This window comes from Salvelinus alpinus, chromosome 2, assembly GCF_045679555.1.
Source record: "Salvelinus alpinus chromosome 2, SLU_Salpinus.1, whole genome shotgun sequence".
NCBI lineage: Eukaryota > Metazoa > Chordata > Actinopteri > Salmoniformes > Salmonidae > Salvelinus > Salvelinus alpinus.
In genome coordinates this window covers 29,457,954-29,483,963 of record NC_092087.1, presented here as the reverse complement: position 1 = coordinate 29,483,963, position 26,010 = coordinate 29,457,954, and the positions used below count along the sequence as shown (strand labels likewise).

Sequence of the window (26,010 nt, the reverse complement as noted above, 5' to 3'; positions counted from 1 at the left end):
CTTCGCCATCTACAGAAGCTCATCACCTACAGCTTCAACAATCATCATCGTCGTCTCATTTTTATAGAGGGACATTTGACTAGTACATTGTGGTAGGAACTGAACTGAGATAATTACGTGCACTCATATTTAATTTTCACTGGGTACCCAGTTTGTAATATTTTTGATTACTGTATTGACATGAATGTATTGTTGTGAATGAATGGTCATTGCAGTTATGATACTCTGTTGATGTGCAATGATCTTTGAGCATAAAACATTTCAACAGAAGATTAACTTCAAATGTATATCACTGGGTCCTTGCAGTATTGTTCATTTAGTAGATATTGAATGGTTCATTTCCTTGCCTTATTAGATACCGATCTCCTTTCAAACATAAATAGACTGTTTTCACATCGTGCCTACTGTAGCAATTCTAAAGTAGTGTACTTCCTACAGTGTGTTACACATGCATGAGTGTGTGACTGTGAAAAAAGGGTTCCAATGTAGAACTCTCTGTGGAAAGGGTTTTTACATGGAACCCAAAAGAGTTCTATCTGGAATAAAAAAGGGTTCTTCAAAGGGTTCTCCTATGGAGACAGCCGAAGAACCGTTTCAGGTTCTAGATCGCACCTTTTTTCTAAGAGTGTAGGACTGTCGCAATTACAGCCCAGAGTCAAGTTTTCCAATAAGTTAAGATTGATCCACTTGACTTGTCATTATTGCACTGTGTCTGCATGCAGAGATATAGCAGAGATATACTATTTCCAAAGAGAACACATAATGATGTGGCACCATGATACTGTAGATAAAACAGTTTAAGGGATTACCAGTCCTATCCTCAGTTGATTTATAGGATAATACAACACCCTTGATTATCAACTGAGCATATCCCACTCGGTGTCGTTATCATACTGGTGATAACCTTAAACTGTGGGATACTTAACAAACTGGATCATAGCTCACTGTAAGAAGAGAGGAATCCAGTCCCCTGCCAAGTGCGGTTTAAAGATACATCTATCATGGGCACATCCTCTACAGACTCCTCCTCAGAGTTGACTAAGCGAAGCTGAGCCTAGCCTGTTGCTTTCACCAAACGCCTTAGCATCACAGTCATTTTCATACTTGGCTCGGAAAAGTAAAGAGGGGAAGAAGAGAATCAAAACAACCTCATTAATAACCAGGACTAATATTTTCCAGACGCTAGCTGTTGTAAGCAGGGTTATTTCACGAAGAAAGGATGCCCATGTCCTGACAAGAAGCAGGGCAGTCGTGGTGCGTCGAGACGGTGCCACACAGTGTCTGCTGGCACCAGGAGGAAACAAAACAACCCCCCTAATTGCCAGTTAACAGGCAAAGACCCTCCCCCATGCACGCTGCCCCAAAAAAACTCTGCAAGGATAGCAGCCTCCCAGGCACCGATACAGTAACTTGCCAATCCAGGCTTGATGGTAAACAGTGGGTTGGTGGTTCATGTCCAAATGTCGTGACAGCATGGGAGCGGGGGGAGAGCAGAGCAGTGTGTGATACAGTGTTTACCCAGCAGCCACTCTGGCTCACCTCTGAACCTCTGTCTCTCCTCAGCCTGAAGCCAACGCCCTGTGGCCTTCACACTTTACACGCCACGGTGTTACACCATACACATTAACACGCAGCACACACAACGGCTGGTCTGGCTGGGAAGCTCACACAGCCCAGCATCTATTCATTATACTCATTCCAAGGCACTGTGTTCTTCTAGGATGCATTCCAAACTATCACCATTCTGCATCTGTGCGTTTATTCCGAGCTGTGTTGGTGTTTGGAATGCTTCCTTTCATATGAGATAAGTACTGGTTGGTATGGGGTATTGACTGGTGTGCTATAAAGAGGTAAGCTACCACAAAGATGCATTGTACTATTTTTTTGTTGAGATTATCAGTGCGGGGCCTCCCGGGTGGCGCAGTGGTCTAGGGCACTGCATCGCAGCGCTAGCTGTGCCACCAGAGACTCTGGGTTTGCGCCCAGGCTCTGTCGCAGCCGGCCACGACCGGGAGGTCCGTGGGGCGACGCACAATTGGCCTAGCATCGTCGGGTTTGGCCGGTAGGGATATCCTTGTCTCATCACGCACCAGCGACTCCTGTGGCGGGCCAGGCGCAGGGCGCGCTAACCAAGGGGGCCAGGTGCACGGTGTTTCCTCTGACACATTGGTGCGGCTGGCTTCCGGGTTGGATGCGCGCTGTGTTAAGAAGCAGTGCGGCTTGGTTGGGTTGTGTTTCGGAGGACGCATGGCTTTCGACGTTCGTCTCTCCCGAGCCCGTACGGGAGTCGTAGCGATGAGACAAGATAGTAATTACTAACAATTGGATACCAGAAAAAGGGGGTAAAAAAAATATTAATAGAGATTATCAGTGCACTGAAGGTGTATGTAAAGCATCAGCTTTGGACAATGTGTAAACACACAAAGGTATTCTGAATGTCCTGGAATATGGAGATTCTGTGTTAGCTGTAAGAGGAGAATACAGTCAAATGGACCCAAATATTTACAGTATTGACACACATACTGTAATTCACTATGAAGGATTTCCCCTCTCTTAAATTAAAGATGCACTATGCAGAAATCGCTCTGCCATTTCCTTCCTTATTGCTAAAATTGTATTAGTTTGTGACAAAACAAGCAACTATAGTGTAGAGAATCATTGCACCATCTAAACCGCAGTGAAATATAACCAAAAATATTGTATTTTCAAAGATGCAAAAACAAAACTTAAGAACGGAAATTATAGAAATAGCACACAGAACAAATCTACTGCTTCTTAGACTTCCGTTCAAAGAGAGTGATAGATCTATAAGTCGCCAAAAAAGTTACATATTGCAGCTTTAATTAAAGCTGCTGAAGGCTAATGTGAAACAAAGGTTTATGTAACAAATAAAGGCATATTTTTAGCAAATAATAGCATCCTAGCATTGCATGTAAACTCATGCTGGAAAACTCACAGAATGAAAAATATCACACTATTCATGTCATTCGCTTATTTCTATCATACCTCCTGCAATGTAGGTTGTATAAAAAGAGAATCCCAGAAGGTAATTATGGTGCACAGACTGAAAAGAGAAGAAAAGTTGAACAAAGAAATCTGGTGAGAGAATTCCCGTTCGTATAAACTAGGGCGCTCAATGTGCTAGCTAAAACATGAGCTGTTCCTAACTGACTAGATAAGGATTACTGAATTGTGCAATTCCTTTCATCCTTCAAAGAAGGGATGAAAACATTCCTGTATCCTTTAGATGAACCCATTTATTCACCAGAGTCGTAAGACAAAAAATGTGTATTAGCGTTCTACCTTCCAGCCAGCAGCTACGGGTTTGCACAGGGGAGTGGAACAGCTCATTACATTGGGTAATTTATTTGCTTAGTCGATGCCCGAGGGCAACTAAAAAAAGTTGTACATGTTGAATATTCTGTAACTAAAGCATTTACACAGCTGGGTTGTCCCCCAGAGCTACTGCAGTAGGACTCCCCTCAGCGGGAGGCTGAGCGCTTAACCAGGCTACTTTCCCAACCCGGAGCCCAGCAACATGTAGACTACAAAAGTTCAGACGAACACCCATTGCTCTTTACACAAAGATAGAGTGAACTCTAGACTCTGTGCCATGCAGAAGGCACAGCTAACTCTGCTGGGACAATACAGCAGGCCTATGTGCTCGAGAGTGTCAAATTGAAGGCATCGCTACCTGCCATGGCCAAGTGGAGTAAGCTGAGTCTGAGAGAGACTTTAATACAGCCTGTTGATCAGAGAGTAATCTGACAAAGCAAATAGAGAGTAATCCTCCTGAGGTGTGTTTCTGGGAGATTGGAGAGAGCTTAACTTTTAGATGAGTGTATTCAATTTCAAACTCAAACACTGCCGGAAAGTCTCATGGGAGTGATGACAAAAACTTTGTTATGTCAGTCGAACTTTTGAGTTTACACTAGCAGATGAAATTCTAAACATCTTGGAATCTAATTCCCAAGAATAATAAAGCCCTATATAAACGGCCTGATTTTTCAGAGGGTTCTTCAAACACTGGGATAAGCCAAATCTGTCTTTAGATAAAAGAGGTGGAGGCCATAATCACCCCAGAGAGATTCAGTGGGGTTATGGAGAGATGATGCCCTTGAAACCAAGGATACTACTCTCTATCTGTTGTTGTTTTCCTGCTGGGCTGTAGCAGTGAAATTCAATGTTAATGGTACATTTTATTTTGGTCTTCCTTTGGGTATGGCTCCTCTTACTCTACGTTCCATCTCTGTTCTCAGCCGACACCATTACCAAATATAGGTTCAGCATTGTTTGGCTGTATACAAACAGAATACACCTCTCTACCTTAAAATGTCAGTAGAGCACTTAACTCTATAGTGGAGAGGAGTAGCGTTTGCTCTCTGTAAGATGTCTTCATTTTATCCTGCTCTTCAAGAAGAAAGTGCTCACATGCTCTGGTTATTAGTGATGTCACAGAGCACAGAGCAGTGATAACCCAGCCAGGAGGATTGAACCATCCATAGCTTTTCATGTTTCCCGTCTCTCCCCTCACTCCCTCCTGTGTTTAATCTTTAAACACCTATTGAACTTTAAAAGAGGGGAGATCTTTGTTGGAGGGCTGACGTTCTAATTTTAACATCCATTATAGTTTGAAAACTGTCTCAACGACCAAGGAAGATATTTATCTTCTCTGCTCTACAATACTGTACTCTATAGCAGGGTTTTCCAAACTCGGTCCTCTACATTGAACGCCTTTATGTTTAGTGTAACATCATGCCATGAAAGATGTTCCATGAGATTGGATGACAGCACGGGGTGAAACAGAATCTGGGGTTTACCCTTCAGTAAGCGACTGGGGGTCAATTGTGTGAGAACAACTGGGTTCATCTCTGCGACACTATGGCCACATAACACACATGGTACATTCATTAGCCCTATGTCAGGAATGGAGAGCAGCTCTATGTCAGGAATGGAGAGCAGCTCTATGTCAGGAATGGAGAGCAGCTCTATGTTAGGAAAGGACAGCAGCTCTATGTCTGGAATGGAGAGCAGCTCTCTCTGTTCACTTTTTAGAACAGACCAACTGTATACAAATTATTCTGCATGAGTTACTGTATGTCTACAGTATAGTCTGTTAAAATGTTGACTCGTGTACTTATACCTCACTGACAAACAAGGTCGCTTCAACTGTAGCTCTTATTTTGAGGTTTTGTCAGTCAGACACACAATCCATCCCACTTCCTAGTTGTTTGCTGATGGAATTCAGTGAAGTCTCTAACAGGACATGAATGAAGACATCTGCAGGAGAACATGGGGGCTGTATGGAGAAGCCGCCGTCCTGTCTCAGTAGCAAAATGGCTTGTCCAGTAGGAAGGCTGTCTGAATCAGGGGTTGTAGGGGTCATTCCCCTATACCTCTCTCACACCAGACCATCAGACCACTGTCTGAAGCATGGGGGACCCAGGGCCAGGAGGGGCCACAGTGTCGAGGTGTTCAGAAGCAGAGCCAGGCACTGGGTAACCCTACTGCAGGGTTAAGATAAAAGGAGCGCTGTGCAGAAAATGGTCTGGACACATTGCATTCCACAGATGGTGTGGGATAACAAGGACAGACGAGGGATTGGAACCACCGCATGAGGAGCCATATCGGGTAGGACACAACACATGCACGGCCATATGGAAAAGGTTTACATGGCGAATAGGCCGTGATCTCTGAGCTGGAGGCGATTCGCAGACATCTCACCTGGAGTTATCACATTCCTATGTGATGGATGTGTTTGGAGAAAAGGGGTGATACCCTCTGTGTTTGTGTGGGCGTGTGTGTGTGGGGGGGGGGGGGGGGGGAGTAAATGGTTACTGCTCTGTGTAGTCTGCTGTTTAGATGTGCGCAGCGCTCAGAGACAAAGACAAAGACAGAGAAAACACCTGGTCAGGCTGAAATCCCATCACAGTTGAGAACAAGGAATAAAGGAGTGTGACTGCTCCAGAGAGTCTCTGTAGTTGGCTAAGAATATCCCACAGCTCCAATGTTCCCATTCTTCTGCTACACTATCTACCTCATGTTCACAGACCACACCATCAACCTACAGTATAACAGCCCCTCAAATTATGAGACAGACCTTCAATTGAAGCATCCATTTGAAAAAATCAACTAGTATTTTGTATGTTATTTGTCAGTCAAATACTGTGATGAATTACAGTACATACTGAGTGGATGTAAATGGGTATTCCTTACCTACATACTAAAATGATTTAATCTGCGACAGTATAATCACTTTATATGTAAAGGAAACGATTTTAAAGATTTTCCCGTCTCTCAGAATCCTGTGGCTTTGTTTGCACACAGTGCAGTAAAAGCCTTGAGGGGGTGTGTTTGTTTTGCGTTTGCCTGGATCTAGAGCGCAGGGGAGAGGTGTCTACGCGTACACATGGCTGTGTATTCCCCACATGTGCTGTTAGTCAATTAGAGCTATTATTAAAGGCAAGGGCACCCTGGGAAATAAAAGCAGGCGCAGCAGAGGTGTGTCTGTGCTGTGCTGATTTCCACCATTAAACCCTCTCTGGATGCAGAGCCGGGAATTCTGTCAGTGGGTTAGGGAGTCATTTCCTGGCTTGAAGCTTCCCCCCTCCTCTCCCTTTCTTTTTCCATGCAATCATGCTATGCCATCCCAGGGCCCACCTTCCCACTCAATCCCCTCTAACTCCCTTTATCTACCATTACATTTGACTGAAGGATTACTAAAGCTCTCCTCGTTAATCTTCTTGCCTTGGATGTGGAACAGCAGAGCTAGCATCAGGCAGCTCAGCCCACACTACTGACAGTACAGAGACCTCACCACATCCAAGAGGAGAAAAACACCTTCCTGTTCCTCCACAATCAGCAACCAAGCTCACCATTACTATGAGGAGAAATGGTACATTTTAAAACTAATTCTTGATACTGACTCTTTCTGATGGTGCATTATTGAATGTTTTGAATCTGTGAGCTGTGCTGAACGTAGCATGTCCATCCCGTTTCGTCATGGCCTCAATCTGTGACAGTCTGTGAGCTGACATGCTGTTTTATGTTTCACACTGGGCTTTTCTCTGCATGTCATTGGGAGAGAGACTATGTAGTCTCCTGTTCCTCACATTCTACACTCTCAACTGTCATAGAAGTCAAGCAGAACTATTTGTTGTGGTGTGGAGAATGCTTCCTTTTATATCTGTGCAGCGGGACATGCCTGTGTACACTACGCTGGTGATTTTACAGCATTCCCCTTCCTCAAACGGAACTAGTTAAATAAATACTGGGTTATTTAGTGCTGTTAGAAACAATGTTATTGTAAATGTGACTTTTGCGTCTCTAACTGAACCTGCATTACTCAATAATATGAGACACACTCCCACAGTCAAGACCATTAAAGCCACAATGGCATGGGTTAGATGATCAGATTACAATAAAAAACACACATGGGCATTGTTAGGAAGTTGTCCACCCTTGAACATGGCTCTCATTGTATCCTTCTAGAGAGAGAAAGAGTATTTCAACTGAAAGGCAAGGACGAACAGAACCCCATGTGTGTCTCTGTGGTGCACCATCTCCTGGAGCTCTGAGGGACATCAGATCTCTTTCAGGGCCCATTCTGTTCAAAGACCCTGGTGCGGTTCAGGTTCATTTACTCCCGGCACTTCTATGAGAAGTAACTTAATCTGGTTAGTAAGACGATCACGGAAAAATGCCCTGCAATTTAAGCAATAGCGCTGTCTATTGTCAATATTTTGACCGATTTCATGTCAAAGTGTGATTATTTGTGGAGGGCCCTGCCAAGGATTTAATTGATACATGTGTAATTCTAGGTTTTGTTGCTGAGGTATTGGAACAAAGTGTCACATTATTAATAAATGAGCAGGACAGCTCTTTCATCTCGGCTGTTATATTATTTTCTGTCTGCGGTTTCATAATCCTCTCTGAAAGAGGATAGTGAAGACTCCCTGAGAGGCATCTTTCACAAATCAACTCATTATCTAAACATGAGCAGGCAAAAGAGCATCTTTCATAAATGAAGTCATCACTGGCCACAGTCTCACATTGCAATATCAACTTTCAATGTGGAGAAAGATTACACACCTCGATTGATTGCAGGGCTTGATCAAAAATCTAAAAGGATTACGCTACAATGGGCAAGTAATAATTTCATCTTTAATGATTTGATTTTCTTCTTTTGCAGCACATACATTCTCCTTGTATGCACTGAGTCTCATGACTATTGTATAGGCTCTGCCAACGTTTTGCTGCCTGCCACAGCTCCTGCTCATAAAGCTTTAATAGTCCGCTGAGTGTGGCTATGTGATCAGTGAAGACCTAGCGACACAGAGAAAGACTGAAAAATATCTGCTTGTGAACATTGGGAAGTGATGTGTTTGTGTGAGCTTTGACCTCATACACACTCTCTCAGTACAGCAAAGGGGATGATGAAGATGAAAGACTGCAATGAATTAAGCTTTTCTTCAGAGCAAAGCACCTTGGATGGCTAGCCTCTGATTAACTCTGATGCTTCCCCTGTTGGAGAAATAGGAGAATGATAAGGAACTGGAAGGTGAAACACTTCCACCGCCCAGCATTCTAGCACTGAGTGATTGAAAAATGTGCATTTCCATTGAATGGCCATCAATTTAATTGTATAATCCAGTTTCACACAAAAGCACAGTGATTGAGAATGCCCCAGAGACATTCCAATCCGCCAACGCAGTGACTTACATGTAGGTCAAAAAACAACCAGATTCGTGTAATTATGCAGGGGTTTCAAATTAGAGCAGCTATCCTCCGTGTGCCTTTTATTGGTGCGTATTCCTTAAGGAGGGCCTGTGCATGTCCTCATTAGCCATCATTGATCAGAGGTACTGTTTGTGAGGAAGATGGGCTATCGCCCATCGCCTTCCCTCCTCTCTACAGAGCCAGAGCTGCTGGGGGCTGTGGGCTAATTACAGAGGCAGCAGTACACAGGCGGCTGGAACACAGGTGGGTGTTTTATTGTGCCTGCCGGCTGGCTGCATTGCTGTGTCAGCGTGGGCCCTGTCTGCAGGCTGCAGGCTGATACTTCCTCGTTCTGCTGTTAGCCATCAGGCTCTCTGAGCACGTCCAGCCAATACCATCTGCCGCGGAGCGGACGGGCGTAGCAGCACAGGTGAGGTTGAGCACAGTGATGTTGTGAAATGGTAAATCGATCTGGACCTCGAGTGATTCCAGTCGAAGAGAAGAAAGGTAGGAGGTAGGCGTTTGGAACAAATCCTCTCTTGTCCTTGTATATGAAAGACATACATGTTTGTGGTACCCAGTGGGTGTGTGTGTGGTAGCTTACTGACTCAACCACTGCATTGCACCTAAAGCGAGAGTTTCAACTATTCAGCTTTGATCTTATTTTGGCTGTTTGTGTTTTCTTTAGAAACAGTATCAATACGCTTATAAACTCAAATCAACTTCAGCCTCCACTGTGATAAACTGAAATATGAACCTCTTTACAGCCTTTTCCATCAGAGCTGGAATATGGAATGACAAGACCTGTGACACAAAGATTCAATGTCATATATTCACACATCCTACACGCATTAGCATTACAGCTTCCCATGAGGTAAAGTCATGCATTTAATAGAATTCTCACAGTCAGGGAAATGGTTTCTATTCTGTGTAGATTTGAATGGACATGTAAAATGACATCTACTACACTGTGTAGAGCAGGGTTCCCCAACTGGAGGATTTCATTAGGCACCCCAAGTTTTCTGAGGCAAAAAAGAATATGATTTTTAAAATGTTTTAATTGTTTTATTGTTGGACATAAAAGACTGTAAAAACACCAGCAAATCAGCTCCAAATTATTAAATCCCATAAATCCCATTATTAAATCCCATGGATAATAGAGAGATATGCAGTATGTGATTGTGTAAGCATGGTTTGAAATGTTTATGTTTTAGTAAAGTATTATATATGTTTGGGATTCTTGCGGTCAATTTGCAGTCTATAAATGATTTGTAATCATGTTCCGGCCCCCTGACATCCGCTCAAGAAAAAATGTGCCCGGGGTTGAAGCTAGATGATGATCCCTGGTGTAGTGTTGAAAGTAATAAATATTCTAAAGGAAAAGTCTCTCCCAGCTATGACAGACCTATGTGATTGGAGTCCAAACACCTGTGACCTGACAGTCCTCTCCTTTAGAGTGCTTTAGAAATGAACTAGACATGTTCTATATCTGACCACTTCAAAAGAAAAGCCATATTCCGTCATACAGTATATAAGCCATAACCTGAAGCACATCTGTTACATATGTGAAGTAATATTCACCCGTTTGTTATTGGAAAAACTGTGGAGTGATCATTCATATGAAAATGGGACCGTAGAGCCAACATGTACTATCCACTGTGATGTGTGATCATCCCATCCTCCTGTTTACTTATTCAATATACATGGCCATATTTTAAAAGCTTAGACTTTCTGTTCATAGGGAATAACCTGATCCCTAGAGCAGCATGAAGTGCAGTATGCAGACAGGTACGGTATTAAGTACCGTATGTATTCTCTGCTGTTTGGATTACTCTGTTATGAATCTACAGCTGACTAGGTTTGTAAGGTTAGCGTTTCCATCTAGTCTGGCTACCAGTGTTAAAGAGAGAGGGATGAGGGTGGCCCTTACCTCTACACACAGTCCCGTTCTCCACAGCCTCGTGGCCAGCCTTGCACATGCAACGCCCGATAGGGACCATCCACTCGCCATCCCCGTTGCAGTAGAGCTTGATGGGTACGTCCACCTCCTCCCCGTTGGGGATACACACGCCACGCGATGCCACTAGAGATGTGCTCTCCGCCCCCGACAAGGTTTCCTGGAACACGGCCCCGTTCTGGATGACGCGGGCACACTTCCGGTAGAAGAGTCGCACGGCGATGAGTGACATGCAGCCGCCGTAGTCCTGGAAGGCCAGATAAAAGCCGTGTTTGGACACGGGGCCAAAGCTCCGCACCTCTGTGTTGATCTTCATCACCCGGCCACCCAGGTCCACCTGGGAGAAGCTCTCGTCGGCTGCGATGGTATCCACCTTGATCCAGGGGTTCTCCATCCAGGCCGGGGACACCTTGTTGGCCGTGTCCGAGTCTGACTCATAGTAGTACAGGTTAAAAGTCTCTTTACAGGAGCCGGGCACGTTGGGGATGGAGCTGCAGTCTCGCACGGAGAACTTCATCTCCACGTGGATGCGCTGTGCACCCCGGCGCCGGATGTACTTGGTGCGGACCCAGTTGTTCTGGTTGTTGTCGAACACGTTACACACCTGGTAGGTGCGAATGGTGTTCATGTTCTCGTCGTATCCACTCACCTCCTCCCACTGTGGAAGAAGGACACAGAGGTAAAGGGTTACTCAAATGTAGACACAACATACACTTTGATAATATATCCCTGTGTTGACCACATGCTGACCGTATATTTTGAATGGTAGGTTTAGTAACACATCAATACCTCCAATTCTTTACCTCTACCTCACACACATAACCCAATGGCAGGTGTACCCAGCATCATGGCTACACTACAACCTAACCATAGATAAAGACAGCGCCATCCTGAGCAGCAGCGGTCCCAGTCAGGGCTGAGATTACAGTGCAGGAGTGTACATTATGTGCAGGGTGTAATCTGCTCCCTAACATTGTTTTGTTGGCACAGAGGTAGGCCTGCAGTGAGGGGTTGTCATCCGTCAGTGCCCGCTGGAGATCCCACTTGGCTCCCTGCATGAACCTGGCCTGTTTGTTTCTCTCTACTCTACTCTAGGACAGGACTATGCATTATTTAGCCAGTAGAGAGCAGGTGTTAAACTCTGCTCATTACACAGCCAGCAAGGCATTATAGTGCCGCCTCCTCTCTGGCTCCTCTATGTCCTCTGGCCAAATACAAAAAAGGAAACTATTTGCATAAAGTCACTGTCGGAAGAAGCTCTTCAAGGGTAACAAATACAGGAAAAACAATCCCCCGGTCTAAATACTGAGAAAAAAATCCTTCTCTCCAAGGCATGGGTGATGCACCCAATTTTCCTGTTTTTGAATTACAATGTGTTATTGAATACTACAATAAGCAAATCTCCAAATTAGTCCACCACCAACACATCAGTTATTGTAAATGAAACAGATCAGTCATTGTACCGAAACACATGCATGACATGAATTTAACCCTAATCTGAGTCACACTCCAATAAAACATAGAACTGGTAATAAAACATTACACAGGTAATTATCTGCAAACAGAGAGCAGATTTCACTGTGTGCTAGGGATACTTTTCATTTCAACACACACACACACACACACCACACACACACAGATATAGTAAAGCGTTCATATGCAACCTCTGCTGTTACTCCAAAGGACTCCAACCACTGTGACCTTGACCTGACAAGTTCATCTGAAGAGAAAGCTTTTCTTAACACCAAAGCCTCTTCACACTAGTCAGCTGCACCCCGTGCTGCCTTTACTCCATACCCCTCTTATCCCTCTTCACTCTTCACTTCAAGCTGACATCATTTCCTAAATTAGTACCCACTTAACAAGAATTCTGACAGAGTATTGACGGGTAAGGAGGAGCGAGTCAGCCCTCATGTTTAAGACCCACGTTCTATCAAACACTCACAGACTAATTAGAGCTTTTCTTCTTTATTCCCATTTCCATATTATTCTCTCCAGACAGACAGACATCATACCAAATATGTACAGTTTATTAATAACAATTGATAGATGTAAAACCTTTAGTAACTGGAGGGATTTGAAGGAAAAATGTATGACGAAAATGTATTATTGTAATACTGGCACTAACTCAAAACTATTAAGATTGTGTTTGTAGATAATGATTAAAGAGACCTTGGATGGGATTCAACCAGATGGTAGCTATATGTCTTCATTTTGATGACACGCATCTACAAATCTTTTAAAATTACGAGAATGTATCAGATATGGTCCATTAATATGCAATAAAAGCTACTCATTAATACTGTAAGTGTATGAATGTTAATGTTGACCAAAATGGGGGGCCTTGATTTACAGTTAAGAGACATTCTGGGAGGGGGAATGTGTTGGTCGTCCCATCTATTCCCCATCCAAATGGACACAGCCATCCAGGGTCATGGGCAGCCATTGACCTTTCCACCTCCATTCACAGAGTGACACTCTTTTCAGACAGAGGTCGTGGACCGATTAAACAGGAAAGGACAGAGTGTGACGTTCTCTTGTTCTGAGCCCCAAGCATCGCTCCATCAAACTTAAACAATGTGAACTGGGGTTGGGGGTGGGGCGGTAGCCACTAATGAGAGATAGTGACTACGGGAAGGGGGAATAGGGCCAGGCTAAAAAGACCCCAAACAAATGTGTTTTGATGGAGGGCCCCTTTTAGTCCTGTCACGGCTTTGCTGCCCTGCTTTCATCAGAGCCAGTGGAGGGAAGCAAATGGGACATAATAAGAGGCCAGCGATCAAGCGCCGAGTGTGAAATAAGAAGAAACGTCTTCATTTTCACAGCTTCTCCTCCCGGTACTATAGTGGGAGTGAGGCTGCAGGGCGGTCATGTGTTAGGTAAGGTGGTGGAGTTGATTGTGGTGGGGGGGTGGAGGAGTTCATGGTGGGGTTGGTTAAGAAGGATGAAGGGCTCTTTGAGGAGGCTGGGAATTGTAACACTAACTCTCTCTCCTTTGAGATTGTTTTTTTACCACACACAGACTTGTTTATCTGAGTCCAGATCTATTGAGAGGGGGACCATCACGACCACCATGTAGAGTATCTTGACTGGATGTACTGTTGGCTACGTAGCTGGATGTATGCTATAAAGCAGGAGATACTGTACAATGTATTTAAAAATCAAATACATTATTACTTTTTCCTGTTTGCTTGATAACAGTCAAAGGCATCATTCAAATAATAATTGAATTCACAGTTACAACATCTGTCCTAGGTGAACAAACCTACAGGTAACTGCCAAAATAAAGGAAACACCAACAAAAAGTGTCTTAACGCCACGAGCAGCCAGAACAGATTCAATGTGCCTTGGCATATATTTTACAAGTGTCTGGAATTCTATTGTAGGGATGCGACACCATTCTTCCACAAGAAATTCCATAATTTGGTGTTTTGTTGATGGTGGTGGAAAACGCTGTCTCAGGCGCCACTTCAGAATCTCCCATAAGTGTTCAATTAGGTTGAGATCTGGTGACTGAGACATGCACACACAAACACATTAAACCCACTATGCTCCTTTGAGACCCCTCTTTTAACGTCACTGATATCTCTTCAGTAGCCAAAATAATGGAAAACTGGTCAGTTTTATTAAGCATGACCCTTAACATGATGGGATGTTCATTGCTTAATTAACTCAGGAACCACACCTATGTGGACGCACTTGCTTTCAATATACTTTGTATGCCTCATTTACTCAAGTGTTTCCATTCTTTTGGCAGTTACCTGTATATGTCAAGGTGAAACACACAGAATCAAGGTATTCTTTCATAACACTGCAAGAGCTTCCATCTGCTGAAACACAACATTAATTTATGGACATAAAGAGCTCACAGACTGAACAAGTGAGAACTTGCAATCAACAACACGCCAGAGGAGCTGCTCTCTTCAAGGTCCTGTGTTCTGGGGTCACACACTCACATAAAGGAGCTCCTTCTAATGGGGTGTCATCGGCCCTTAGAGCTCAGAGGTTGGCACCCAAACATAAAGAGGACCATCATAAGTGGGGCGCCAAAGTGTCCGGGGTCGCATCTATGGTCTTGAGGGTCGTACCCAAATATAAAGACAGCCATTACAGCGCTAGCGGTGCAGAGCACTGTGCATTCTGCTGCACTGCTCTACTGAGTGTGAACGGGATGTACAATGGGTTAGGCAATTGTTGGCCATCTTTTAATTTCAGCTAAATAATGAGTTTAAATGCCACTTATCCTCTTGACTCACATTAATGATAAATTACCTTAGAATGAAATCTGATGAATGTGCTCTGTATAGCTATGAAGTTCTCCTTAGTATGCAGTTTGGAAAAGTACACAATGTGTGAACTGCCAGTCGCTTACTGTAGCTGTATGAAATTATAGAGCATGCTGGACTCAGAGAATGAGGTTCTGGATTGATAACTCCCAGGGCTGCCAGCCACTCCAGGATGTGGTTAAAGTTCAGCTGACCTTCAGTCTCCCTGACAATGTGTCTCTGCTGTAAAGCCAAGCAGAACCCACTGTCAGGGATGAGTTATAGAGTAGACTACCTCCAAAGCACAAACTATTCCCAAAAGGAAGCTTTTTGCTACATTAAATGATCCAAAATAAAGTCTTTATGGTCTCTAGGATGGACTTTTGTGTCTAACTGAACCCCCTTCCTGGGGTGGAGTGGGCTGGCAGGGTGAGTGGTCTCCTGAGCCATTTACATCATTCAAAGGCCACAGTGGCATGCATGACACAACATGAAATGTGAACTTCAGTTCTCACGTCTTGTCATTACAGTATGAGGATCGACCCAGAATGGCTGAAGCATCAGAGAACAGCTACACACATACAAAACATTCCAGCGCTCTGTCACTGACAACAAGTAAATAAATAATTCACATGAAGGAGAAAGAATCCAATGGAAATCTCCTGGGGCCAAGTTGTCCAATTTGCAGTTGTGGGAAATCTGTTAGAGTAAGAGTGCTGTGCCCTAAGGGGACAGGGCAGGACAAATGACACCCAGTCTCTGCATTGAGTTACAAAGAGGGGAACAAAACGAGCCAAGTACTGCAGGAGTCCCAGCCACATGGAGGGCACAGAGAGAGACACACAGAGAGAGACACACAGGGAGACATGAATAGAACGGTCTGGTGCAGTCAACTTCAATTACCATTGTCCACTTGTTATGTACAACATGTAAAGTTAGACAAACAAGCTTCTTATTGCCGCTTTAATCCCCTCCACCAATCTACATAAGGATCATATTTACATTTTTACTTTGGAGTAAATTAAAGACATGACAATATAATGCATGCCAAGTTGCCAACCAGGGATTGACATTTCAGTGCTCATATAAAATCATAACCACACAAATATGTTTTCCCCCACGATGAAGAGGTCTTAAAAAGGCAGGATATAGTTTTACAGACCAACTTTAATCGACAATCATACTAAATTAGGGGATACTCTATTCTAATGAGTTCCATATACTTAAATATGCTTTAACATTACAATTTAGGTAAGGAAATGGCTATATGCAAAGTCATAACCAGGATCTGTCATAACCAGGCTTTTTTTATACTGAATTATCTCTTTAAATGACAAAACCTGCCACAAAACCTGCCACAAAACCTGCCATGAAATGCCATCTTAATGAAACTTGTTGTGAATTGACATGCATGGAATATAGGATCTTATATAAGACTTCCATATTTCATATTCCAGTCACTGAGTTCATTATAGCCCGACTATAGAGAATGTACAGATCTATAGATCCCTCAAATGTCTCTAAGTAGAAGATTTTAACTAGTCTAGTGCCAAATCCACCATACATACAGTGCATTTGGAAAGTATTCAGACCCATTGACTTTTTCCAGATTTTGTTACATTGCAGCCTTATTCTAAAATGGATTAAATAGATTTTTTTTCATCATCAATCTACACACAATATCCCATAATGACAAAGAAAAAACGGAAATATCACGTCTACATAAGTATTCAGACCCTTTACTCAGTACTTTTGCTGAAGCACCTTCGGCAGCAATTACAGCCTCGAGTCTTCTTGGGTATGACGCTACAAGCTTAGCACACCTGTATTTGGGGAATTTCTCCCATTCTTCTCTGTAGAACCTCTCAAGCTCTGTCAGGTTGGATGGGGAGCGTCGCTACACAGCTATTTTCAGGTCTCTCCAGAGATGTTCGATTGGGTTCAAATCCGGGCTTTGGCTGGGCCACAAGCACATTCAGAGACATGTTCCGAAACCACTTCTGCATTGTTTTGGCTGTGTGCTTAGGGTCGTTGTCCTGTTGGAAAATGAACCTTCACCCTAGTCTGAGGTCCTGAGTGCTATGGAGCAGGTTTTCATCAATGATCTCTCTGTACTTTGCTCCGTTCATCTTTCCCTCGATCCTGACTAGTCTCCTAGTCCCTGCCACTGAAAAACATCCCCACAGAATGATGCTGCCACCATCATGCTTCACCGTAGGGATGGTGCCAGGTTTTCTCCAGACGTGACACTTGGCCAAAGAGTTCAATCTTGGTTTCATCAGACCAGAGAATCCTGTTTCTCATGGTCTGAGAGTCCTTTACGAGCCTTTTGACAAACTGTCATGTGCCTTTTACTGAGGAGTGGCTTCCATCTGGCCACTCTACCATAAAGGCCTGATTGGTGGAGTGCTACAGAGATGTTTATCTTTCTGTAAGGTTCTCCCATCTCCACAGAGGAACTCTGGAGCTCTGTCAGAATGACCATTTGGGTTCTTGGTCACCTCCCTGAATAAGGCCCTTCTCCCCTGATTGCTCAGTTTGCCCGGGTGGACAGCTCTAGAGTATTGGTGGTTCCAAACTTCTTCCATATAAGGATGATGGAGGCCACTGTGTTCTTGAGGACCTTCAATGCTGCAGAAATGTTTTGGTACCCTTCCCCAGATCTGTGCCTCGACACAAATCTGTGTCTCGGAGCTCTACGGACAATTCCTTTCAACCTCATGACTTGGTTTTCGCTCTGACGAGTGTGGGACCTTATATAGACAGGTGTGTGCCTTCCCAAATCATGCCCAATCAATTGAATTCACCGCAGGTGGAGTCTAATAAAGTTGTAGAAACATCTCAAGGATGATTAATCGAAACACGATGCACCTGAGCTCAATTTCAAGTCTCATATCATAGCTGTTTTTATTTTTAATACATTTGCAAAAAAAATGATAATGAAAAAACACTTTGTCATTATGGTGTATTGTGTGTAGATTGATGAGGGAAAACATTTATTTAACTTTTTAGGGATAGGGGGCAGCATTTTCACTTTGGATGAATAGCGTGCCCAGAGTGAACTGCCTCCTACTCTGTCCCAGATGCTAATATATGCATATTATTATTATTGGATATAAAACACTCTGAAGTTTCTAAAACTGTTTGAATGATGTCTGTGAGTAAAACAGAACTCATATGGCAGGCAAAAACCTGAGAAAAAATCCCAAAAGCAAGTGAGAATTCTGAGGCTGGTCGATTTTCAACTCATCGCCTATTGAAATCCCAGTGGGATATGGATCTGTTTGCACTTCCTACGCCTTCCACTAGATGTCAACAGTCTGTAGAACGTTGAATGAAGCTTCTACTGTGATGTGGGGCCGGATGGGAGCTGTTTGAGTCAGTGGTCTGGCAGAGTGCCAGGTCCTGGTCACGCGCATTCCACATGATATCGACTTGCGTTCCATTACTTCTATAGACACAAAGGAATTCTCCGGTTGGAACGTTATTGAATATTTATGATAACAACATCCTAAAGATTGATTCTCTACTTAGTTTGACAAGTTTATTCGACCTGTAATAACTTTTTGAAGTTTTCGTCCGACGTTCGCCTGGATCTGCGCGAGCGTTTGGATATGTGTACTAAACGTGCCAACAAAAGTAGCTAATTGGACATAAATAATGGATATTATCGAACAAAACAACAATTTATTGTGGAACTTGGATTCCTGGGAGTGCATTCTGATGAAGATCATCAAAGGTAAGGGAATATTTATCATGTCATTTCGTATTTCTGTTGACTCCAACATGGCGGAGAAATGTTGTTTATATCTGAGCGCCATCTCAGATTATTGCATGGTGTGCTTTTTCCGTAAAGTTTTTTTGAAATCTGACACAGCGGTTGCATTCAGAACAAGTGTATCTTTAATTCTATGTAAAACATGTATCTTTCATCAAAGTTTATGATGAGTATTTCTGTTATTTGATGTGGCTCTCTGCAATTTCTCCGGATATTTTGGAGGCATTTCTGAACATGGCGCCAATGTAAACTGAGATTTCTTTATATAAATATGCACATTATCGAACAAAACATACATGCATTGTGTAACATGATGTCCTATGAGTGTCATCTGATGAAGATCATCAAAGGTTAGTGATTCATTTTCTCTATTTCTGCTTTTTGTGACTCCTATCTTTGGCTGGGAAAATGGCTGTGTGTTTTTTGGACTTGGCGGTGATATAACATAATCATTATGTTGTGTTTTCACTGTAAAACATTTTTTAAATCGGACACGATGGGTAGATTAACAAGATGTTTATCTTTCATTTGCTGTATTGGACTTGTTAATGTGTGAAAGTTACATATTTCTAAAAAATATTTTTGAATTTCCCGCGCTGCCTTTTCAGCGGAATGTTGTCAGGGGTTCCGCTAGCGGAACGTGTGTCATAGAAAGGTTAATCGATTTTAGAATATGACTGTCACGTAACAAAATGTGTAAAAAGTGAAGGGGTCTGAATACTTTCAGAAGGCACTGTATTAAATGACTTATTAATCTGATTCTGAATCCACTCACAAGTTGACATAAAATAAATGTTTATCATTGCTAAAGCAGAATATTAAATCAAAGTATTACACCTAGGGATAGAATGTGCTGTGGCCAACACAATCCAGTTCTGTGTTATGGAGTCAGACAGAACATTTCTTTACTGGTGCTGAGCCCACAGGCCACATCATTAGGCCTTAATATATGAAGACCTCAACATCCTCTCCACATAATGGGTGTTTTTAGTGAAATGTCTACATTAATTTGTAACTGCCTGCAAAGTCCGGAGGGCCGCACTGAAAAAGTTATATTTCTTTGCCGTCAAATTTTTTTATCGTTTTTTGAATTTTTGATGCTCCCTGACTGTCTAGTGATCATTAGCGAGCTGGACAGTCACGAAACTGTATGAATATAGGTCCATTATAATTTCTACACAGTATCAATTTGGTTTTAGTCATTTTAAAGTTTACTTTTTTTATCTACTCAAACCGCCAGCGGGCCATATTGGACCCCCTCGCGGGCCGGTGCCGTATGTTTGACACCCCTGGGCTAGAGGCTAGAGGTGATATTCCACAGCAGCTCTGTGAAGGTCAGAAGGCCTGGTGTTCACAGTTCTCTCAACTCCCACTTAGGGGAAACACTGACCACTTAACCTCTCTGATGCTCTGCTTTGTATCAAACAGCCTCTCCTCCCACTGCCCTGCCCTGTGCACAACAGACCTTCCCTATTCTGCCTGAGGCAAGTAATGTGTTATAGTTGACTAAATATTACATGGAATCTTAATCATAACATATTTCAGGTCTTGGAGCCTGACTGGAGGCAGTTTCAGCTGCTGCTTTAGTTGAACTGTTATTCTAGGTAATACAGGGCTGCAGCCACCACTATAATAAGGGGTAAACTGACTGTGCAACAGATGGGAACACACCTGGAGAGCACTCATAAAAGTTGGTTTGTTCATGTTTCACTGGAATGTTAGGTTACGTAATGCTACCAACACCTGGAAAGTGAAGAACTATGTATTTGAAAACATTTGAATACATTTATTTAATTCAATGTCCATTAATTCAATCTTGGGAGAAAAATTTAAACAATCCAAGTGAAATGGTACCAGCGATTTTGTATCCCTATTGTACAGTTGACTATGTAACACAATATGATATATTTCATGAAGCTCTACAGAGTAGTGAAAAGCCAAGTGCTGGTGTGGTGCAGTGCGGAATGTTACTGATCCGTCAGTTAAGCCCGTAAAGCCATGCATGTGTAAGACAATAGCTACTGTAAAGCATCTATTACTGGTATATTGAGCAAGTCCAGTAATCACACCTGTTCCTTTTGTGCTGGTCCACTTGGGAAAGCGATGGCCACATGAGACTTCACAATGGATTGTGTCCTCATCCAGTTCCATAATTTCCCCATAAAACCCAAACGTCTGAATCTGAAAGGTCTTGTACCTGACCAATCAGGGCCTGAGAGCTACTTTGGCTCTCCAATCACAGTGAAATAAATAAGAGAATTTTCAACATGGACATCGCATAATGTTTCATCTGAGGTAAAAAGCTTTTCATAATCTACCTGTAGAAGCGTGCCCCTTATAAACTCGTCTGAAGCTGCAAGAGTAGACAATTCTAGACTTTGTGTCTAGCATAAATGAATACAGGACACTAAAAGCTGACTGGGGCTTGTCTTTGATGTGAGAATTGAGACCCTAAAGTGTTGATGCTGATTAATAAATCTAAACAGGGCAGATTTTTAATCACTGGCCTTTTCAAATGTTTGATTTTCAAGTCTGAAGTTCTGACTTATTCATATAGATAATTAAATAGACTTTTCTGATTGTTTTGCTAAACCTTACATTTTGTAAAGATGAAAAGGAGACGTGACGCAAACTACCTGTAAGATTCCCAGCCTCGTTAAGGGGGAAATGGCGGCGCTGGTTCTGTTTAAATTGAATCCAGAGCTGGTAGAGGAATACACCAGTCCTCTTTGTTCTGTCATATTAATTGTAAGAACTAGCAGGGAAGAAACAGCATGCCCTCAGGTTGAGGGAGATGTTGAGCTCAATTATTGCAGAAGATCTTTGAAGTTGCACCAGTTGACTGTTGAAGCCCTTTTTTCTTCTTCCTCCTACTTTTTTCGTGCTTAAAGACACACGGCATGATACAGTATAATTCAAACCAGCCTGGATACCAACCACAGAAGCATAAATAATTGAATAAAATAGGGAGTGGTTTTCTGAAATGCACCAGCAAATAAGTCTACAACATATTTCTCTGTGTTTTGGACCCAGTCTGAGGAGTCTGGATCATGTGGTGAGGGAAGAAGTGTAGGAGGCTGAGGTTCTGGTTTCGGCTGGCCCGGAGAGGGCTAGGCTTGTGTGTGGCTAGATGAAACCAATGCCTTGGCACACCATGTGGAAATAGTGCGCATCAAACGCTGCTAGAGTCCATATAACACATAGCTTCATGCCTTGCATATGAACAGAAGTAATTAGCAATGCATTTATGATTGTACAATATGACATTCATAAGGATAGATTGTGTGGTACAGTGGGGGCAGTTCAGGGCAAAGTGGAGAAAGTGGAGACCATTAACTCAAGGTAAACCTAACCAAGCATGTAGCCAGTTAATATTAAAGACCACCGCAATACTATTGGTCTCAATTGACCCCTACAGAACTTCTTTCTTTTTAAAGCACCAGTAGGCAAAGTTTAACACCAACTCAAAACTTCTGCCCTGCAAAGAGAGAGAGGGAGATCATTTTTCAAAAAGCTTGAAGATGTTTTCTGAAAGAGCCCAAAAGCCCACTGTTAAATTTGGATTATAGTTTCTCTCATGATTTCTGCACAGCTTTACGATGTGTTCTTTCTTACAAAGACTTGGCTCACTGTGGAGATAGCTTTCTGAGATATTACTGGCCTTTGACCTTGAAGTGAGAAATGAAAACACTACCAGTACCACATCTGTCAAAGTAGTCAGGGCAGATTTACTGATAAACTTGAGTTTGACACCCAACAGTAGGGAGAAATAATCCTTACTTTTGGGTGTTGAAAGTCCAATGCAGCCGTTTTTGTCTTAATATCAAATCTTTCTGAGTAACAATTAAGTAATTTACTATGATTGTTTTCAATTAAAGTGGTCAAAAGGAAACAAAAATAACATCTTAAAAAAGAGCAATTTCTCATGCAAGAATTTTGCTAAGATTGTCTAGGAGTGGTCTGAGTGGGGAGGGGAAACCTGAAAACTAGCTGTTATTGGCAGAGGTTTAGAGCTATTTCTTATTGGTCTATTAACTAATTTAACACCTGGTGATGTCACTCCATCCCACCAAAACAGGCGGAAATTTCAGGTGGTGGTTTCAAACAGTTCTTACACTAAAAGGGTATTATCATAATTTTTACAATTTCACAGTATTATTCCAACCTCAGTGTGGAAATATATATAAAACACAAGAAAATCACATTTTTGACTGCAGTGGACCTTTAAAACCAAAGTGTATCTGTAAGGATCTTAAATTAACTGAAAATGTAGTGTACTGTAGTATTGCTGCATCTGCATGCAAATTAATAAATCAGCAATCAAGTTAATTAAGTAACTCAAATGAAAATTCAATGACATCAAGTAGATGATCAGGTAACACTCACGCTGTTGTCACTGGAACCTGACACGGGATAGACTGTCCAGCCCAGCTCAGCTGTCGCTGTGGTAGAGTCCATTAGTGTTTCTGTGGAGGAGAGAGAGAGGGCGGTCAGACAACTACCTTCAAACAAACAATATACAGTAGCAGCAGTGCACATTTACAGCAGGTGAGCATAGGCGAAGGTGTCACGATCGTGTAGAGAGACGGACCAAGACGCAGCATGAGGAAAATAAGCCATCTTCTTTTAATTAAATGAACGAAGATGAACATGAAACGAAAACACTATACAAACAAACAAAACAACAAATGATCGTGAAGCTAAATAACGCAAGTGCACAGACAAGCAACAAACGTTAAACAAGACAACTACCCACAAAAGCCTACTGCCTATGGCTACCTTAAATATGGCTCCCAATCAGAGACAAATGAATGACAGCTGTCTCTGATTGAGACCCAATCTAGGCAGCCATAGACATAACTAGACAACCTCACAATTATCTATCCCATACACAATACAACACCCATAGACTAAACAAAACACACACAACATACAATGCCCACCCCAACTCACGCCCTGACCAACTAAACATAATCAAAATAACATAAAAATAGGTCAGGAACGTGACATAACCCCCCCCTCAAGGTGGGTACTCCGAACGCACCACCAAAAGTCTAGGGGAGGGTCTGGGTGGGCATCTGTCCACGGTGGTGGCTCCGGCTCTGGACGCTGTCCCCACACCACCATAGTCACTCCCCGCTTCCGTATCCCCCCCCCAATGACCACCCTCCAACTAAACCCACCTAACTGAAGGGGCAGCATCGGGATAAGGGGCAGCACCGGGATAAGGGGCAACACCGGGATGAGGGACGGCAGCTCCGGGCTGAGGGACGGCAGCTCCGGGCTGAGGGACGGCAGCTCCGGGCTGCGGGACGGCAGCTCCGGGCTGCGGGACGGCAGCTCCGAGCTGAGGGACGGCAGCTCCGGGCTGAGGGACGGCGGATCCTGGCTGGCTGGCGGATCCTGGCTGGCTGGCTCTGGCTGGTCATGGCTGGCTGACGGCTCTGGCTGGTCATGGCTGGCTGACGGCTCTGGCTGGTCATGGCTCGCTGACGGCTCTGGCTGGTCATGGCTCGCTGACGGCTCTGGCTGGTCATGGCTCGCTGACGGCTCTGGCTGGTCATGGCTCGCTGACGGCTCTGGCTGGTCATGGCTCGCGGAAGGCTCTGGCTGATCCGGTCTGGCGGAAGGCTCTGGCTGATCCGGTCTGGCGGAAGGCTCTGGCTGATCCGGTCTGGCGGAAGGCTCTGGCTGATCCGGTCTGGCGGAAGGCTCTGGCTGATCCGGTCTGGCGGAAGGCTCTGGCTGATCCGGTCTGGCGGAAGGCTCTAGCGGCTCCTGTCTGGCGGACGGCTCTAGCGGCTCCTGTCTGGCGGACGGCTCTAGCGGCTCATGGCAGACGGGCGGCTTTGCAGGCTCATGGCAGACGGGCGGCTTTGCAGGCTCATGGCAGACGGACAGTTCAGACGGCGTAGGGCAGACGGGCAGTTCAGACGCCGCTGGGCAGACGGGCAGTTCAGGCGCCGCTGGGCAGACGGGCAGTTCAGGCGCCGCTGGGCAGACGGGCAGTTCAGGCGCCGCTGGGCAGACGGCAAACTCTGGCCGGCTGAGACGCACTGTAGGCCTGGTGCGTGGTACCGGAACTGGAGGTACCGGGCTAAGGACACGCACCTTCAGGCTAGTGCGGGGAACAACAGGGCACACTGGACTCTCGTGGCGCACTCTAGGCCTGGTGCGTGGTATCGGAACTGGAGGTACCGGGCTGAGGGCACGCACCTCAGGGCGAGTGCGGGGAGAAGGAACAGTGCGTACAGGGCTCTGGAGACGCACAGGAGGCTTGGTGCGTGGTGCCGGAACTGGAGGTACCGGGCTGAGGGCACGCACCTCAGGGCGAGTGCGTGGAGGAGGAACAGGGCTCTGGAGATGCACTGGAAGCCTGGTGCGTGGTGTAGGCACTGGTGGTACTGAGCTGGGGTGGGAAGGTGGCGCCGGATATACCGGACCGTGAAGGAGGACACGTGCTCTTGAGCACCGAGCCTCCCCAACCTTACCAGGTTGAATGGTCCCCGTAGCCCTGCCAGTGCGACGAGGTGGAATAGCCCGCACTGGGCTATGCAGGCGAACCGGGGACACCACCTGTAAGGCTGGTGCCATGTACACCGGCCCGAGAAGACGTACTGGAGGCCAGATACGTTGGGCCGGCTTCATGGCATCCGGCTCGATGCCCAACCTAGCCCTCCCAGTGCGGCAAGGTGGAATAGCCCGCACTGGGCTAAGCACGCGTACTGGGGACACCGTGCGCTTTACCGCATAACACGGTGTCTGACCAGTACGACGCCCTCTCACTCCACGGCAAGCCCGGGGAGTTGGCTCAGGTATCCAACCCGGCTTCGCCACACTCCCCTTTAGCCCCCCCCCCAAGAAATTTTTGGGTGTTACTCACGGGCCTTTCAGGCTTCCGTGCAAGACGCGTCCCCTCATAACTCCGGTTCTTCACTCCGGTAGCCTCTGCTCTCCTCAGTGCCTCCAGCTGTTCCCATGGGAGGCGATCCCTTCCAGCCAGGATCTCCTCCCATGTGTAGCAACCTTTACCGTCCAAAACATCCTCCCATGTCCATGAGTCCTGTTTACTTTGCCGCTGTTGTTGGTTCCGCTCACGCTGCTTGATCCTGTTGTGGTGGGTAGTTCTGTCACGATCGTGTAGAGAGACGGACCAAGACGCAGCATGAGGAAAATAAGCCATCTTCTTTTAATTAAATGAACGAAGATGAACATGAAACGAAAACACTATACAAACAAACAAAACAACAAATGATCGTGAAGCTAAATAACGCAAGTGCACAGACAAGCAA

At 44.4% G+C, this 26,010-nt stretch overlaps 1 protein-coding gene across 4 annotated transcripts in view; it reads right to left on the bottom strand.

Annotated features, from left to right (window-relative positions):
* The window catches only part of LOC139558466 (ephrin type-B receptor 2-like), a 156,751-nt gene that overhangs the window by 77,541 nt on the left and 53,200 nt on the right, over window positions 1-26,010 (bottom strand). For all 4 annotated transcript variants that reach the window (XM_071373624.1, XM_071373636.1, XM_071373632.1 and 1 more), the window contains exons 2-3: window positions 23,105-23,184; window positions 10,649-11,333 (exon numbers count right to left, since the gene is read on the bottom strand). In XM_071373624.1, coding sequence (XP_071229725.1) covers window positions 10,649-11,333; window positions 23,105-23,184 — 765 coding nt within the window. The remainder of the gene's footprint in view (window positions 1-10,648; window positions 11,334-23,104; window positions 23,185-26,010) is intronic.